This window comes from Eulemur rufifrons, chromosome 9 (genome assembly GCF_041146395.1).
Source record: "Eulemur rufifrons isolate Redbay chromosome 9, OSU_ERuf_1, whole genome shotgun sequence".
NCBI classification, from domain to species: Eukaryota; Metazoa; Chordata; class Mammalia; order Primates; family Lemuridae; genus Eulemur; species Eulemur rufifrons.
Genome location: NC_090991.1, coordinates 23627923 through 23646579, shown reverse-complemented (window position 1 = coordinate 23646579; position 18657 = coordinate 23627923). Strand labels below are relative to the sequence as shown.

Here is an 18657-nt window from a genome sequence, read left to right as displayed (position 1 = left end):
AGATTTAATGCCCAGTGGTTGGGGTGGGGGTGCAGTCCAAGTGCTCATCCTGAATCTCCTCATATCCCTTGTCCAGTGTGAGCTCAATAAATTTGCACTTGGTTGAATTGAATTGAAACTGGAACATAGCTTCTCATTACCAGGGGGAGGGGGAGAGAGAGAGAGATATCTTTAACACAGGGTATTAAAATATCCTAGTGGAGAAAGAAGTACTGTCTTTAAAAGGGTAGTGGCATCTTCATTTCGTTCCTATTGTGTGGTCTGTGTAGTGCTATCTATTTAGTTAATTTCTGCTGATACAAATTCTTTTCTCATGCTAGGAATTTTTCTCTTCAAATGATCTATTTAAAAAAAAAAAAAACCTTTTTAAATGCAAAGTAGCCCAGTTGTGTCCCTGTGTTACCAAATTTCCCTTTGGGGCATTTCTTTCTAGGTATACTTTGGATACTGGTTTAAATGCTTTCAGGTCTCCTTTGTTAGTGAAAGTCTCATGTAACCCCTGATGCTTTATATGTGCTGGTTCAGTAGATCTTTACTCTTCTCCGTTATGAGGTAGACAGGTGGTTTGTATTGCATGCCTGATGAACATTCCTGTATTGAGAGAAGACAAAAGAAATCCCACTTGCCCACGTATTATGTGTTTGCATGCAAGAGAGGAGGTTATCATGTGCCTAAAAATGATCACTGGCTTTGCTAAACCTTTGATACTCTTGGTATAGGGCAGCTCAACTCCCAGGACAACACTGCTTGCCCTTCAGTCATCTTGTTAGAGGCAAAGGATTGTGTGATTCTATAGAGACAGTTATCAGTGGGCTAAGGAGGAGAAAAGGCTTAACATCTCATTGGTAGAGAATCCCTCTAAGCATATTGTCATCACCAAGAGCAAGTCAGTACTTTACTTGCACTTCTGTTTTCAAGTTATTATAAGCTTATCAAGGACCTTTTAGAAACAGAGCTTGAGTTACATGGTGTGAAATCCTGCCCCTCCCCTGCCCCCACCCAAATGCTATTAGACCAGAGGGAGTGTGATGTGATCATTATCTGTGCGTGCATTAAAATATCACATGTACCCCATAAATATGTACAAATATTACGTATCAATAGGAAAAAGAAAAACCAATATTGGATGTGTCCCAAAAATAAATAAATGAGTAAAAATGCAGATGATCTCTTGCTATGATTCTAACAAAGTGAAGAATTTGGGAGTATGGAAATAATCCACTGCTTTTTGCCTGTGTTGTTGAGAGACCCTCTGAGGCAGACTTAAAAAAGTTAATTCTTTGTAATTTGTTGTGCTTGGTAAGCTAGATAGTAAAATGCTGGTGTGACCAGTAGGAGAAGCAAATACTGAGTAAGGCCTCTGTGACACACAGAAATGTGTTCCTCAAAGCTGGCCGCCGACTCAGACTTGGGAAGGGGAATCCATGTGAACTGCTTACTCTGCTGGCATGGGTTTTGGCTGTCAGGATGGAAAAGTTCTGAGTGACAATTATCAGCTTGGTGTATGCCAGAGAAAATTGGTGTTTGCCTTGCCATAACTGCTGCTTCAAGGAGGGGTTATCAGATAAACTTGGTTCTGGTACTGTCTGTTGGAAGTGGAGGTTATTGTATTTTCTTAAGTGGGTTTTTTTCCCTTATCCCAAAAATGGTAGCAATATTAACATTTTATAGGTGCTCCATTCCTTTGCAAAGAACTTAAATTCTCAATAGGAACAGCAAGAATTTCAACTTCAGCTCCCATCCTACCCCAAAAATAAAAACCACCTTTCCCACTCCTTTTATAAAGCTGCTGGGATTTAAAAAGAACAAGGAGAGGATCCTTTAATGATAAGTACTAAGCACGAAATACACTATTGTTTTACATCTGGAGTTTTAGAAAAGAAATGTACAAATGTAATCCGGCCTTGTAAAGTGCTTTGTCAACATCACTGCCATGTTGTTCTTGAGGTGCCTCGGTATAATAGGATTTGTACGGCAATTTATCTTCGGCTTGCCATTTTTGTGTATGGGTTTGCACCCTAAATATGGGCATGTTTCTGCCACTATACTGATGCTACTCTTTCCCCCCAGTTAGTAACCCAAAGGTTGCTTAAACCATTTTTTACTCCCCCTTGGCTTCTTTACCCCTTTATTTAATAGGAATATGCACTGAATTATGGTGAAATATTCTGGTGTAACTTGCTCAGCATTTGAGAACACATCTGCTAATAACCCCAGAAATATTCTTCATAGAGCATTTTCTCTTGGTTAAAAACTTGCAAGCAAGAATGACTAAGATACAGATGTTTTCTCTGAGGCTTCTTATCTCCTAAAAAGACCCAGGTTATTCTGACAGGTGAAACAAGTCCGGGCAAATATGCAACATTGATCTAATCAGCAGGAACAAGAGCAATATTTTAACTGGTGCTGCCTTTTACCAGCATCATTAAAGGCTCCCATTACTCTTTTATTAGAGGTTCCCTCTCCTCCTTATCAGATTACGGAATGAACATAACTCATGGCAGTGATTTGATCTCTTGTTAAAGAGGATTACAGCTTTGCATTAACTCGGATTGACACAGTTTATAATTCGCTTGTTGATACTCAGGCGGGTGGCATCACATGTTTGACCCCCAGCAGTGCTGAGGGGAAAGGACCCGCATATATCATCATTAAAGATGGCGTCCAGCACAGAGATAGGAGGCACAGGGCCTTCCTCCTCCAGGAATGTCAGAAAGGACAAAGGGAACATTCTCAAGTTCAAACCTGAGACTTGGGCCAGAGTTTTAAAACTGGATTAAAAAGAAAGCACTGCTGTTACTTCTATTTTTCCTGATTTGCTGCTCTTCGGTCTCTTATTCTAGAGTATTTGCATTGTCAAATTGAAGCCTTGGTTCTAAGCAGGAGGTAGAGTGATAAAAGCACATCTTCTAGAAAGAGATTTGTAGATGCTGAACAGATAAATCCTTCCTCAAAATGGGGCTTTTTAACTGTAGTTCTCATTTCTGCAGTTACATTCGCATCATTTCTTCAAAGGATTGTAAATTATCTTTTTTCCCCAAAGAGATATTTCCCATTCTTTAAAGTGTGTATAAATGTTTCTCTTAATGACTTGTTTTAAAATTATTTTATTGTTGGCTTTCTAAATATATTACAATATAGATATTATATTAATCACAACTAACTTGCAAGTTACTTGCCAAGTGGATAGTCAATTTAGATTAGTCGTTAGCACATATTGTTATGTTTTCTACAATGATCACTGAGCCGACATTAGATTGCTACGGTATGTAGACCATTTCTGTTTCTAAGTACAGTCATCCTTGGCTCTGATTTAGCCACCCTAAGTCTGCCAGCCACCCTGTGTCTGATTGGCAATGAAATGACATAGAATAATATCATATTCCACTTATTGAGCATTTACTGTATGCCACACACTGCACTAAGCCCTTAATGTACATTTTCATTCAATCCTTATAAGAAACCAGTGAAGTAGTTGACATTATCTGCATTTTATGATAAGAATACTAAGGTATACAGCAATTAAGTAACTTGCCTAAGTTAAACAGCAAGTAAGTAGTAGAACTCGTACATGCATCTAAGAATGTGGCTCATAACTCCTGCTATTGTTTCTAAGCAATCAGCAAGCTTTTAGAAATATGTGCCAATATGTACCAAAGGGAAATTCCTCCCTCCTCCACGCCACCCCCCTCCCACACATACACAGTCACTCTTCTCAGTTAAAAACTTATTTGGAAAAAAAATTTTGAAAACTTATTTGGATTAAAATGCTGTTTTCTTTTCTTTCTTATATAAGAGAAATTCTGTGTGGAAAGGTTTTGCCTATCAGTCATTCACATTTTAGTACGAATCACTGCATTTCCCAAACCTGCTCTTGTGGTTATACCATCCTTCTGGTTACAAAGATCCTAGACCTCATAATTAGCTTTGAATCATGATCTAGTATATTTATTCAGTTTTTATAATTCTACCTCTGCCATCCTCAGGCACCTGTCACCTACTTTCCTTAGGGACATTATTTTATTTTTTGATTTTTAATTATTATGGGTACATAATAGTTGTATGTTTTTATAGAGTGCATGTGATATTTTCATACAGGTATACAATGTGAATTAATTAAGTCAGGGTAATTGGGGTATCAGTCACCTCAGGCATTCATTATTTCTTTGTGTTAGGAACATTCCAATTCCACTCTTTATTTTTTTTTTTTAAAGTATACCCTAACGTGTTGAAGAAAATTTTAAAATACAGAAAGGACAAAGAAAAATTCGTCTGTCATACTGCTATTGAGAATTGAACATTATTAATGGTTTTATATGTTTTCTTGCAGAATTTTTTGTGTTTATATTTAAAACAGGTGTATACTTATATGTTTGAATCTTTTTTCCAGTTAACTTTGTTATTATAAGCATTTAAATGCCACTAAGTATTTTTAAAAGCACTTTTATAACATAATCTATTATGGAATATTATTGTTGAACATTCAGGTTGCTTGTGGTTGTTTTTCTTTCTCTTTAATGCTGCAATGAACTTTTTTTTTTTTTATAGAAAGCGATGTTCTAGGTTTTGCTTGTATCTTTAAAATAGGTTCTTAGAAGGGTAATTCCTGGGTCAAATTTGAAAACTTTCTAATGATTCTTGATGGGCTGTACTAATTTACATGTCCCCTTTCCCCCAGCTGAGGCTTATGTCATTGTACCCTTGCTAATAGGGAGAGTTATCTTTTAAAAAATATTTTCCATTTTGATATGCTAAAAGCTATTTATTCTTGTTTATAAGTTCATAATAAATGACACCTTATTGAGGACCTACAATGTGCTGGGCACTGGACTATTATCTAATGTTCATTTTCTTATTTAATAGTAAACTTGAAGAGTCTATATGTCTTAATCCTTTGTTTGTATCATTTATGGTTCTGTTTTTATCCTTTGTCCATTTTTCTAGATTTTTTCTCGTTTTGCTTATCTTTTGATATTAATGGTGTTTATTGGTCACGTGTATGCCTTACTTTTTAATCTAATTAAATATATAAAAAATCTTTTCTTTTGGATATTTTTCATTGCTTTTATGTGTAGGCAATCCCTCCTGTATCCCAGGATTGGTCATTCACCTTTATTTTCTCCTAGTTTCATCTGATTTCTTTTCTTACTTTTAGTCTACTTGGAACTTTATTTTAATATATTTAGTGATCTCCACTTTTCATTTCCACTGCTGCTTTTTTGAATCCAGGTCTTCCCCCTTCCCCCTTCCCAGATAGACTATTACACTAATAGCCCATTAACCAGCAGTCTCTGATCTAATTGGCTCTGTGTGTCATTGCCAGATTCACCTTTCTAAACTGTATCTTAGAGCATGCTACTTCTCTTTATAGAATAAAACCCATACTCTTGAGCCAGCCACTCAAGGCATTCAGTGCTTTGTTGCCTTGCCACCTTTCTCTCCTTGTCACCTGTTTTGCCCTTTGTGCTATTCACAGCAGACTCCTCCAGTCCCCGGATGCACTCCCTATTCCTCCCTCTGTGCCTCTGCAATCTACTCACTGAACCTGGAGCATCTCCCACCCCTACCCCACTCTGTTGTTTCCTGTTGAAATGTTCTTTTCCAGAGAGATGTATGATTTTCTGCTCCCCACTGAGTGGGTAGCTCTTTCTCCTTTGAACCTCTATTTTATTTGTTCCTCTCTAACGGTATTTATTACAGTTCCCAAAAGTGCTTATTAGGGGTTTTTTTCTTGCTAAGAATGTTAACTTATAAGTCAAGGAAGTATGCATATGTTTACTATAATCTTGTATTTGGTATTATTAAGATTTTATGCTCATGTATTTGGAATAATATATTTCATTTCATTTGTAGCTTGCCATATTATATAGCATTTTTGTAGCACAAGTATTATTTGCAGAACAATTTATTTAAGGTCTTTTTCCACTTGATGTCAGCCTTCTCTAAACTATAGAACTGATTCAGGATTCCTGCACACGTTAGGCCTGGCACTGATATGTGGTCGTCCCCCCGCCTTAACCCCAAAAGTCTTCCCTATGGCTTTTTTTTTTTTTTTTTTTTTTGTGAGTCAGAGTCTCACTCTGTTGCCCAGGCTGGAGTGCCGTGGCATTGATCTCAGTTCACTGCAACTGCTATTTCCCAGGCTCAAGGGATCCTCCTGCCTCAGCCTCCTGAGTAGCTCGGACTACAGGTGCATGCCACCATGCCTGGCTAATTTTTTAATTTTTTTGTAGAGACAAGGTGTCCTTGTGTTGCCCAGGCTGGTCTTGAACTCCTGGGCTCAAGCAATACTCCTGCCTAGGCCTCCCAGAGTGCTAGGATTATAGACATGAGCCACTGTGCTGGGCAGTTTCTTTCCTTATAAAGTGAAAATAGTTGTCTTTTTCACTGGATTCTTGAGAATGAAATGTTCTTTTTAATTTTTTGTTTCTGAGAAGGATTATTTTAAATGTAATCTGTACAGATAATTATTTAAAGAGATAAAATTGTGTTTTCGTATGTCTGAATATTATGCCACTGTTTGTTTGCCTTTAACACAGATATACCCATTTCTGTACAAACCAAAGAAAAGTTGGTTATAGGCTTCCTGTCTGACATGCCTGTAAAGGCCTTCAGTTTATAAGTCTACTTACAATTTGCTGGTAAGATAATTTTTGCAAACAGTCCTATAAGATGCACAAAGAGGAGTTTCTTGTCTCTTTTACTGAAATCTCTCCAAATCCTCTAAGTCCTTTATTATACTCTCCTCTGCTCCCATGGCACTTTGTCCCTGTCCATATTATATGTAGCATTCACTACTAGGTTCTTCCTAATTTGTGAGTTATGTCTCCATTGTGAAACATTGCACGGCTTGAGGCCAGCTCCTTATTTTGTTCTGAGCTCATGGCCATGTTGGAAAAGCCCCAGAAATGAAAAGTGCAGCTGTGGGACTTCTCATTCTCAACCCTTTGCTTAGAGCGTTTTTGAGGTCATACTTATTTAGGATGAAACTTGGGAGAAGATCTTTCAAGAAATTCTTATATTTCCATCACTTTTAAGAGTATACACCCCAAGTTTTGCATATACTGTAGGTTTTCTCCTGTCCGTCTTGGCTGTGATACTTAAACCAACTTTGATTTCTGGTGGCCCTCCTAGAAATTATTGCGGGTTGAGTGTCCCTTATCCAAAATGCTTGGGACCAGAAGTATTAATATTTAGTACTTTAGGTTTTTTTGGATTTAGGAATATTTGCATTATACCAGTGCAGCATGTTTCACCTGAAAACCCGAAATCTGAAATGCTCCAATGAACATTTCCTTGGAGCATCATATTGATGCTCAACAAGTTTCAGATTTTGGAGCATTTCAGATTTTGGATATTTGGAATAGGGATACTCAACATATAGTTACTATGGAAACACAGAGAATACCAACAAGGCTCTGCAATGACCAGTAATAGCTTTAGGTCAGTTTTTTTGACTGCTTTTTAGGATCTGTTTTATTTAAGAAAAAAACAGTTCTGGAATGGATTACGTAAGTGCACTAACAAGGTATAAAGGTCTGGTTATCTTTTTTTATTTTTAGTGCTGGTATTAAGTGTCAAACCAAAAAAGGATATTTAGATAAAGGGCATTGCTTCATTGTACTTTGAATTCAAGTTGCTGGGAAGCACCTCATAATGGGAAGCTATTACTAACCACCCTGGGAAATGAGGTCTTGAATGAGCCATATCCACACCTTGTGTTTTATCCATTGTCTCCCTCTGGGGAGCAGAGCACTTTATAAACATTAACTCCTTTACCCTCTGGGCACTTCCACTTAAAAGGTAAATAAGACTGAAGGCTCTTTCTTCTCCAATATAGATGAGGAAACATCAGCCCAGAGAGGGAAATTACTTGATCAGAGACAGGTGTGCATTAGTGGGCCCCAGGGTGTTTGGAGTCCCAGTAGCGGACCTGCAACAGTGGTGGTGGCCGCAGACACCCAAGAGACACAATCCTGTTCCGTTCCCCTTTCTACTTCTCAGAGGGTAGTGGGGGTTGGGCCTTTTGTCTCGTGTGGAATGTGAAATGCTGCAAAGACGAGCAATTGTTCTTCAATGCTTTGTGCTCCTTTATAAGAAAGAAGAAATCAATACACATTTTCTCATACACACACTTGGCAGCACTCCGCCTCCTCTTCCACAGCTCGATCCTGCAGGGGGAGGCACGGCCATGCAGCAAACAAGACGCACCAGCTTTCAGGGGAAAAAATGCAAACCACTCATTTTGCACTTAGCAGTCAAGCTTTTTAAAGCCAGTCGTATAACTGGCTGAGGTCATCAAACTCTGACTTTCAGGGACTAGTTGGTGAAACTGGAGTGGGAGAGCTGGCCCTGTTGCAGACCTCCACAAGCTAAGGGGTCCTGCTCAGTACTGCTGGGGAAAGTTTACCTGACTGGTATCTGGGACACCTTCATTTTTCCAGATTTCTCTCTGATTTACAGAGGAGGAGAGGAAGTTCTTTGAAGGACACTATTAAAAACCAAAAAAGATGGACAGATAAGGGCAGCAGTCTGTATTTTATCAATTAATATAAATAAGCTGTCCAACAAGAGCCTTATCTCAGGTTGGATTTTATTTTTTCATCAGAAAATATGGTATCTGTAACTTTGTCTGATAGCTCACTGCCGTTAAACAGTTAAATGTGGGATGCGAATAACAAAGAATTTGCTGCCATTATTAACAGAAATGGTAGTTTAGGTGCCAGTGGCTCAGTGCTAGGGGGCGGGGGACCTAGGAGGAGGATGAAAAGGACAAGGAAGGTGGAGGAGATCCAGGGGGACAGACCCAAGCTCACTGAGCCCTAGGGAGAGAGTTTCAGGGCAGAGCGGCTGGTTGGCAGTTAGAAGTGCTTGCTCCTGAGGGTGCAGTGGTACCTTTATGTCTGCCCAGGCCCAGCTAAGCCCGTGACTCAGTATTGCAGAGGTGCTTTGTGTTTACTCAGTAGTCGTTTCTTTTACGTTTGCATTGGCACTGGGTTTCAAAGGAAAATAGTCCTCCAACTTAAAACCAGAGGTAATAGCCGAATGCCTTGCTGAAACTCTGTGGGCTGACAAGGAAATACCCTCACTAATTTCTGCGTGTTTTGACCCCCTAAAAGTTGCAGTTAAACTGGAGCTGAGAGATGCATCCTGTGCTGCCCCCCAGGCTCTGGGTCGCTGGGCAGCAGTCCTGATTGGGATACAAATGTAACTGGAGTGTCAGTCTCACCTTCCGTGCGGTTGGAGGAAGTGATTCACGTCTATGCAGTGAAGCATCCCCTGGCTTTTAACAGGAGCTGTTAGAGGGGCTGCTGTTTGAACAAGGAGCTTCATCTTCCTGAAGCCAGCAGTCACAAAACCGTAAACACAACACCGGCCAACTCTATTGCCGGGATCGTGGTGGCTTGACGTTAATATTAAACATCTCCAGCAAGGCAGAGAGCTCTGCAGCCCAGCTCCAGAATAAAAATAAATAAAAATAAAGAGAAAACCCTGCTAAAAGCAGTGAGATGATTTGTCGTCTTTCCTTTGTGAGGCCATTTGTCTTCTCTCGCATCAAATCTGTTATAAAACAGTCAAACTGTGAAAGTGGAAATCATCCCAGGAATATGGAATATTAATGCACAGGAAAGGAGGGACGTCCCTTTTGTCTGAAGAGTGGCTCCTGCCCCCACCTCCCCCCCCCTTTTTTTTTGCAAGTTCACTAAAGTAGATTATTTTTCTTTAAAAGAATGTGAAAGACTTGAAGCTAATGGTAGGGATGGTGGAAGTTTCTAGTATTTTTTGTCCTTTGTTAAAGTGGAGTGAATTTGTAACTGACTTGAATAAGGAGGCAGAAAACCTTTACAAATGTAACCCTAGTTCCCTTCTCACTTCTCCATCCCTCTTCCCTCTCCTTCTTTCCCTCATCCTTTCAGTTCCTTTGTTTGGGGCCTGAACCTGTTTCCCTGAACATTTATCAATCTGAGTCTTTCTGATCTTTAGGAGACAGGCCAGAGGCCACATGTCACCATCTGTAATTTAAAGCTGCAGGGCTAAAAGCATTTGCAGAGGTTTGAAGGACCTAGTTCTGACCCGACCAAAAGAGCGAATTCGAACAGACCTTCTAGAGTCTCCTTCAAGCACTGGGGAGGATGGTGATGAGAGAAGACACACCGGGTAATTTATGGGCTTGGTGTGCTCGGAGCCTGGCTAGTCAATCGCCGGGTCCACGTAGAAATGAGTCGTGTACTGCCACCTTGTGGCAGGCTTGGGCAGCTGCAGTTTGGTTGTTTTGGAATATTCTGAAGAGTTCAGCTGGTGTCTGGAGAGGATTTGCCTTGTGTCTAGATTTAGGTAATTAGGGATAGGTGAGAGGATTCTCAGTCCCTGTCTATTACTTTGCTGACTTGATTCTGTTGAGAAATAAGTTGTAGGTGAGAGAAGTTTGCTTTCTTTTCCTTTAACCTGCTTTGTTTTGTGTGTGTGTTTGATTTGGCTTTGGTTTGGGGGTTTTGGGCATGGAATTGTGATGAGATTTTGGGAAAGAAGACTGTGATCCACTTTTTGTTGTTGGAGGATGTTGGGAAGAGAGTGAGGGAGCGTTAAGTATGACCTTTTAGCTATATTCAGGAATCCTGAGTTTCCTGCTTTATTTTTGTCATTCTGTCTTTAGAAGAGCTGCGTCCATCTCTTCACTTGGATTGCTTTCCCAGCAGACCAGCCTTCTTGAGTTCTAATGTGTGTCACCTGCCGCTGTTCCCATTCCTGTGACGGACATAGCCTACCACACAGCCCCCAGAGAGTGCAGGGCAATTACTTGCCATTCGGATCAGTATGTTTCCTCTTTTAGGCCATAGAGGAATTTCGTAAACATCTTTCTCTCACTGGTAAAGTCACTCATAGAGAGTAGATGGATTTGGGTCAGGGGAAGCAGAAGGCATGGAAGATTAAAGGAAGGTGCCATTTTGTCTCCAGTGTAGTTGGGAGCAGACGGTAACACGTTCGGATGGGTCCTTTGCACGTCCCGCAGGCTCTGGCATATTGGCCGCCACGTCCTATTCTGTTTTTCAGGATCATAGATGATGATGCTATTTATGCAGCAGGGGCTTTGCTTAGTGTTCTCTTAATAAAAGCAGTATGTCAGTATGTTTAAGGAAGATCGGTTACCCTCCTACTGATGAGGAAGCTGAGGTTCAGGGGCTGAGTACTATTCACCTAAGATCATAGACCCAGTGAGGATCTGAACCAGAATCAGAATCAGCTCCGACACCAGATTGCAGCCCCTCTGCATTTATTATGCCTCACTGAATGCCCCAGAAAGATGATTTGCTTTTTTAGATAACTGCTTCGAGATTTCTCTTAAACTTTCTTTTCTCTTTAAGTACATAAGAAAAGAAAGCTGTTGTCCCATGATCTTCAGGCATCTCTCAGAGAAAGATGGAGCAGGTAGGCTTTGCTCTTTGGCCCACTTTGGTGTCTGACAGCTAGAATGGAGGCACGTGTTCTGTTGGAGGAAGATCCCTTTGGTGCCATTGGCCTGTGCCGGGTAATACTTGGCAAGACATCTTTTTCAGTGGATATTTGGGATGCCCTGGGCATATTGGTAGACAGAACAGAAGAGAGTGGGTGCTGTGTGAAAGCAGAGAGAAATAATGTGTTGGAATGTAGACGGCGATGGAGGCCTGCCTCACTGTCTTCTTTGGCCTAACTGTACCGCACCAGGAATGTTGACTCAGAGGTTGCGAGGGCCTTCCTGTCGGAGCTCGGGCAAGCCGGAGGGCTCAGAGGAGTGCAGTCAGAGTGGCAAGAAGACTGTCACAGGAAGAATGGATAGATTAACCCAGAAAAGAACGGATTTAGTTAGAGGAAGACATCCAATGGTTGAAGTGCTGCCACAGGGAGTAGCGTCGACTTTATTCCTCTCCTGGCTCTGGAAGGACAAAGGCCTATGGGTGTGAATCACGGACGGCAGAGTTGGGTCCAGCGTGAGGAAGAACATTCCACGTGTCTGTCCTAATGGAGTGGGTTGTCCTAGACAGATTTACTACATACGTTCACCTTCCCAGTCTGGCTTCTCTTGTGCCTTTCCTGTCTTTGTAAACCTACCCAAAATCTAACAAAATTCAAATAAGCATTTAAATCTCTTTTATTTACTTATACACCTGTGTGTTATATTTTAAGGCCAGGGACCATATATATCTAGTACATGTTTCTAAGCTCCCACAGCACTACATAAATTGTTTTAAAAATGCAAATGTGGGCAAAGGCAGCATCAGTAACATCACCTGTAATTTTTAAAAGCACACATCTGCCATCAGTGACTGTGCTGGTGGGTACAGAGCCGGAGCTCGTGTGAACTCCTGCGCTGACCGTGTCTGTGCGGGCTTCCGATTTGATCCAGGCCCTGCCAGGCATGAGCTCTGTTAGCACTGGAAGCCTTAGTCCGACTTGCCCTTCGTGTGCTTTGTTACTTTCCCTTGATTCTTAAATGTACATATATGTGGTGTTGAGTTACTGCAGAAACAAATGCTGGACCACTCTTGTGTGCGGTGCAGGGTCTTCCGGCATGCAGGCGAGGTGGACGATGAGAAAGGAAAGAGGGCCCAGGATGCATTCTGGGAGGTGTCCTTTATATTTAGGGAGACTCCCTCTCACCTCCATGAAGCAACCAATGAACAATTTCAAATTATTCAAGGGGAAATTATATGTATAACTTTAATCAGGAAAGCAGCAATATTGTCTCTGCTGGCACATTTAGAAGACTAACATGTAATACTTGCTCAGAAACTATGATGTACTCTTGGAGGCTGTACAGTTTTCTTTAGGGAGTGGTAGAATGGCTGCTTTCTTTGCACTGGCCACCTGCCTGTGGCCACAGAAGCGAGTTGGTACAGCGCAGGAGCATGTCTTGGAGGCTGGGGGTGGTTTTGAGGCCAGAGTAGGAGGAGTATGGTCTTCTGAAGAGCAGACAGTACAATTCCTTCGGAATCCCCGATGCTGCAAGCTACTGACCTAGCAAATTGAAAGCCCCACGTAGATCATTTGCAGGTTTAATATGCTCCTTTGTACTGTTTGCCCAAATAATATGAAAGACAATGATCTGTGTTGCGGTCCGGCGAGGAGTGCACATGTGGAACTGAAGGGAACACACTTGGATCCACATGTCGGGCTGGGGGCTGCATTGTTATACACAGACACCCCCACTTCGTTGAGAGCTGTTTGAAACCTTACCCGCCACTGTGATTGCATTTCACAGCCAGCTAGACTGTGCGTACTCGGTCTTTTCAGAAGAGTCACATAATAAATAAGCCGAATCCTAACATACACACACACACACACACACACACACATTCCATCTTTATGGAAAATGGCTGCTAATCCATGATCATTTTTTTTCCAGAAACAGGTTTTATGATAATATAGTAAAAATATTAAATTAGAAAATGCCTCACTAAGGGTTATAAAACCTTACTACACTAGAGATAGGTAATTATCCCCTCTACAGCCTAAATGACAGTTTAAAAGAAATAAAAATGTTAGTGCTCATTACTTGCTTTTGTAGGTTGCAATAAAGGGTAAGTTAAATTTTAATTCAAGGAAGAGCCCCTGCTATCGACCTTCTACCTCAGGTCCAAGTCCTGTTAATTACTCTGTAGGCTATTCTCCTGCATGATACCAACATTAATACATTTTCTGCAGTGGACATTCCCACTGGCCACAGAGACAAGAGTGTGAAGTAGGGGGTGGGGAGGCATTTCAGATCAGTGATTCAAGTCTTGATTCTTAATGTAATAGGGAGGAGGAATTATGTATTTAAAAAAAAAACCCAAGTTCATTATGCATAGCCTTAAGGGGACCTCGAGTATTAAACTATACACTTACCCTGGAGAATCAGATGGAGACAAGGTTAACCTGAAGGATTGATAGTTTAGCTTCTCTGCACGGCTAAATCCCGGCCAGGAAAGATGCTGTGGGGGGAAAGGTTTGTGCAGCAGAAGGCGGCTGACCCTAGGCGGCTGTTTGTTGCCTAGTTTTTAGTTTTAGTTTTGTTTCTCTTGGGATGGGGTGAGGGATATGGACGTGTTTTGTTTCTTTTCAGGTGCTTTTTATACCTTTCCCTAAGCATTGACACAGATCTAGCACCTGTCTGGGTTTGGGGGAAGGCTCGGTGCTCCCTGCATCTCAGTCTTCATACCGAGGTGCAGACTTCCCAAGGAGAAGTGGTCACAGATGGTTTTAAGGAGTCATCTCCAGACTTACGCTCTTTCCTAGAATCGGCCTGCCCCAGACGAGGCCTGTGCTGGAGGGGCGGGTTCTCCTTTTGCCTCACCTTTCACCATAGTCCTCCTCCTCCCACCTGGTGAAAAGCCCATCCATAATGCGGCAGGGACCTCAGGCTGCAGTGGGGAAACCTCCAGGGCATCAAATGCAAGGATAGTTGGAACTAGGGTGCAGGGAGTGAGAAAGGAAATGCCCAAGACTGCCTGCCAGATCCCTGCAGGTCAGATGGGCTCCAGGTCTTTATTTTTAACAATATTGCAAGAGAACATGAGTCGAGTTGTCAGTTTATAAACAATTAGAACTAATTTGGGGTGATGGATTACTATGTGGGTTTTTTTTTTCATATGATTCAGAAGGAATTAAAAGAATTAAGTGACATTGCTATGACAAAACTCTCTCATTTCTAACTACTTGTTTATGTGACAAGGTTTCTCAGTGCTTACATCTACAAAAACAAAAAATAGGGATAGAATTAAAGCATAACCCTCTTTCATTCTAGCAATAAATAATCATATCCATCCATGGGGATCCGTGAACAAATGGAGGGAAAAGCTTCATCCATATCATAAAGGGATGCATTTCCAGTAACATTTTACATATTTATATACAGTTTCCACTAAAATTATAATACATTGTATTATATATTGATTGTATCCTGATAATAATGATAACCCAATCCAGAAGAAAATTTTTTAACCACTTAAGAGTCTTACTGTCTCAAGAAATTAAAATATTTTCATTTCCATTTTTTGAAATTTAAAAATTTCAAACGTGTTTCCAGTTACATACTTTATTGATAGAATGATCAATAAAAGATTTCCAAGTAAAGAAACAATTACATTAGGATAAAAATCTCTAGGCAAAAGTCAGATGGAAATACACAAGTTTGAGAAGAAAAAGATGCTGTAAAATTTCCAAGTTTAAAGAGTGTTTATGTGTTATTCGAACATACGATGACAATATCAGCAGTATGACATATAGATTCTATTGGGCGTGTTATGAAAGGGATGTAAGGGCTTTATTTTAAAAGTTAATATTCACAATATTCTGGTAATTCTATCTTTTGTGACTATTTAAATTTATGAAAAACATGTGGCAACTTAAAGTGGTGAGCGGGATGCGAGGTGATCCGCAAGCAAAGGGGCGGCCAGACTGAGAAGGGCCAAGGGCCCTGGGAGACCTCAGGGAGTCTGGAGGCCTCAGGGCGAGTCTCCTTCGCCTGACTCTGCAGCTGGGGCTGAGGGGGATGGAGCGAGCAGAAAGGGGTGGAAGAGTCACCAGCAGATTGTCACCATGTCCTTGTGAGAGGTGGTGAGATGTGAAGAGCGAGGTCCAGGGGGGCAGCTGGGTTTGAGATGCTGCAAGGTGGAAATGGCCCCTGATCGGGGAGGGTGGGGGAGGCAAAGTTGAAATTGCTTGGGGGTTTTTAGATTGAAATCATCCCTTATTCATATTCTCTCTCTCTCTGTAAAAATATTTTAAGAGCCCAGACCACTCAGCTCTCCAAGTTGCTTTGCCATGAACAGCCGCATATGTTTGTCAGCTTTGCCCACCTGAGTGTGAAATGATGTTCTATCAAAACATGGGTTTCAGCATTTCACTCTCTGCTCCTGACATGTGAACCCTGCTGTGGACAGTCACCGCGCCGTGGGCCCGGGCGCCACCGCGACTGCGGCGGGGTGGAAGCATCTGCTCCGTGGTAATGACGGGGCTGGCGCAGGCAGCAGGGCGAGCTGGAAGGCTGTGATTGTGAAGGGCTAATAGGCTGTGCCGCTGCATTTCCCTCTCCTCGGACCTCGTCCTCTTAAAGTCACACTGTCCTTTTTGTCGTGGCAACTCTCCCCTTCATGCCATTCGGTTTCTTTGTGGAAATGGCTAGAGAGACCTGTCGTTACTGGCACCTGGGCAGGCCATAGTGTGATGAAGTAAAGGCAGGGCACGCTGCTGTTAGGTGCCACAGCTGGTGATCTGGAGGCCGCCTGTGCTCATTTGCATGTGGTCTGAGGCTGCCTCTTACCTTTTCCCACCTTTGCAGGGCTTGTCCGGGCTGGTTGAGGGCTGGTCACCAGATGTACACAGCAGAGGAACAAAAGGCAGTGGAGCTCGGGGCGAACCTGCATCCTTTGTCTGTAGTTCGGGGTGAGGGTACCAGCACATTCTTGCCATAAAATCCCTGTAATAAAATCCGAGACCCATTGTTTTCTGGCCTGCAACTTCATTGTCTCTCTGTCCCGTGGTCCCCAACATGATAAGGCTGGCTTACATTTTTTATTTCTGTGGTTTCTTCTTTAAGATTTTTTCTTTTTACCTTTTTGAAGTTTTGATCTGTTATTCCCATTGCTGGGTTTTCTAATTATAGTACTTCTATTCCTATCCACACTACAGTAGACTGACTTCAGCAAAAGACTAGTAAGTTTTTGTGTTGAAGTCTTGCTGAACTGAGATGGCTGTTTGAAGGGCAGGTTTTTGTTTTGTTTTTAAAGTCATTTACTGACGATGACCCTCGGATAATGAGAGCACTTTTCAAAGCCTGTTTTCTTAACAAGGGTGGCAGGGTATATTTGTGGTTAGATCTTAAATGCCGGAGCAGGTGTAGCTTTCTGCTGGGGTTGTAGAGGCTCCAGCTTGTGGCCTTAGCTCTGCGCAAGCCGCCCTCTCTCCGTGAGCTTAGTGGCTGCAGAGTGCAGGCAGGGATCGCCTGTCTCCATGAGCCGGGACTTCAGGGGCCCCCTCCCTGGTGCCAGGGACGTTCTCACATGGGTCTGACCTGCTTAGAACCTGATGGCTTCTCACATCTCTGCGGGGAGGGTCTGCTCTATGTCCACAGGGGAGAGAGTTCTGGAGCTTCCATCACAAGGATGGGAAAGATCCTCACTCCCTCCCTCCCCCTTTTAGGTTTTCTGGGCCTTGGCAGATGGCTCTGGCCAGATGTTTGTTGTATATGTTGCATTTAATAGCAGGAACAGAGGTTGGAAGTGATCATTTACTGTATTTTCAGGGACCCAAGACCCTGGCATGTTACAAATGTTTTTACATCAAAATTTTTTTAACATCAAAATTCAACTCTAGAAATAAATTAGCCAATCATATTAGTTATTAGACTGAGAATAGAGAAAAGGGGGCTGAGAGGTGGGGAAGAACCTTGGTTCTACTCCTGAACAACTGCACATATGATAGTAATTGGAATCTTGTTGCTGGGTCATTTTCATTGTTTTTCAAGTACTGCCAAGTCCCAGAAAATGTATGAAAACTAAATTATATCCCCCTGCATCCCGTGTCTGATTGAATCCTCCTCATTGCGTGGCAGTCTCATACATCCTATTAAAATATTCAATCTTGTTTTCTTACTTGAAGAGCCTGTCTGTAAAGGGCAAACTTATAGAAAACTCATTCCCTAGAGACAGGGTATCCAGCCTCACTGGACTATTTACATATTTTACTATTTGATTGGCTGCTTCTGGGTCTCTTCCTTCCGTCGTATTCATGGATAAGAGCTGTGGGATGCATTTTTAATTACACAGCTGTGTTTTCAACTGAAAAAATAGATTGGGGTATTGCCCAGCTTCTTAGTTTCTTTTTAACCTTGAAAAATGAATCTGTGTGTTAACCAATTTGTTCTGTTTGTCTCCTAGGACAGAGCTGTATCGCTCTCTCTTTGGCCAGCTCCACCCTTCTGGCCAAGGCCACGGGGATTGACGTCGCTCGTGTCCCTTGCTGCAGGTCTGAGGCAGGGCCTCCCCACACCCAGCGGTGCCTTGGCCAGTTGGCCGCTCGTCCAGTGGAGAAAACCAGTGACTTTACGGGGTTGAGCTAGTAGGGAAATCCCTGGGAAGGTGCTGTGTCCACAACAAATGCCTAGTGCATGCGAGGGCACTGCCCCCCGCCCCCCCCGAAATGTCACAAATAAAGAGCGTTGTTACTGCCACCATCGCTGCCTGTGGTTTCTTAAGCATCTCAGAGTAAGTCTGATTTAGAGCTCTAGCAGGATAACACATTTGTCAGGAGAATTTTCTTTCTTTCTTTCTTTCTTTCTTTCTTTCTTTCTTTCTCTTTCTTTCTTTCTTTTTGTTTTGGTCAAATGACCTCCTCATAAAATATAAACTTGACATTTTGTTACCTTTTCACCCCTGACACTTAGGTTGCTCCCATATTGTGACTACTGTCAGTAATGCTGCAGCGAACATGGGAGTGCAGATACCCTCCAACAGACTGATTTCAGTTTCTGTGGGTGTGTACCCAGAAGTGGGGTTGCTGAATCATATGGTCATTCTGTTTTTAGTGTTTGAGCAAATCCATACAGTTCCCATAGTGCTGTGCTGATTTACATTCCCACCAAGAGTGCACAAGCGCCCGCCCTTCTCTGCCTCCTCACCAGCACTTGTAACTTTCATCTCC

The 18657-nt window shown here is 42.0% G+C and overlaps 1 protein-coding gene across 2 annotated transcripts in view; it reads left to right on the top strand.

Moving 5' to 3' along the window:
• Nucleotides 1–18181, top strand: part of AATF (apoptosis antagonizing transcription factor) — a 97595-nt gene extending 79414 nt beyond the window's left edge. For both annotated transcript variants that reach the window (XM_069481060.1, XM_069481059.1), the window contains one exon: nucleotides 17895–18181. In XM_069481060.1, the coding sequence (XP_069337161.1) occupies nucleotides 17895–17958 (64 nt within the window). In that variant the 3' untranslated portion in view covers nucleotides 17959–18181. The remainder of the gene's footprint in view (nucleotides 1–17894) is intronic.
• Nucleotides 18182–18657: the final 476 nt, after the last annotated feature.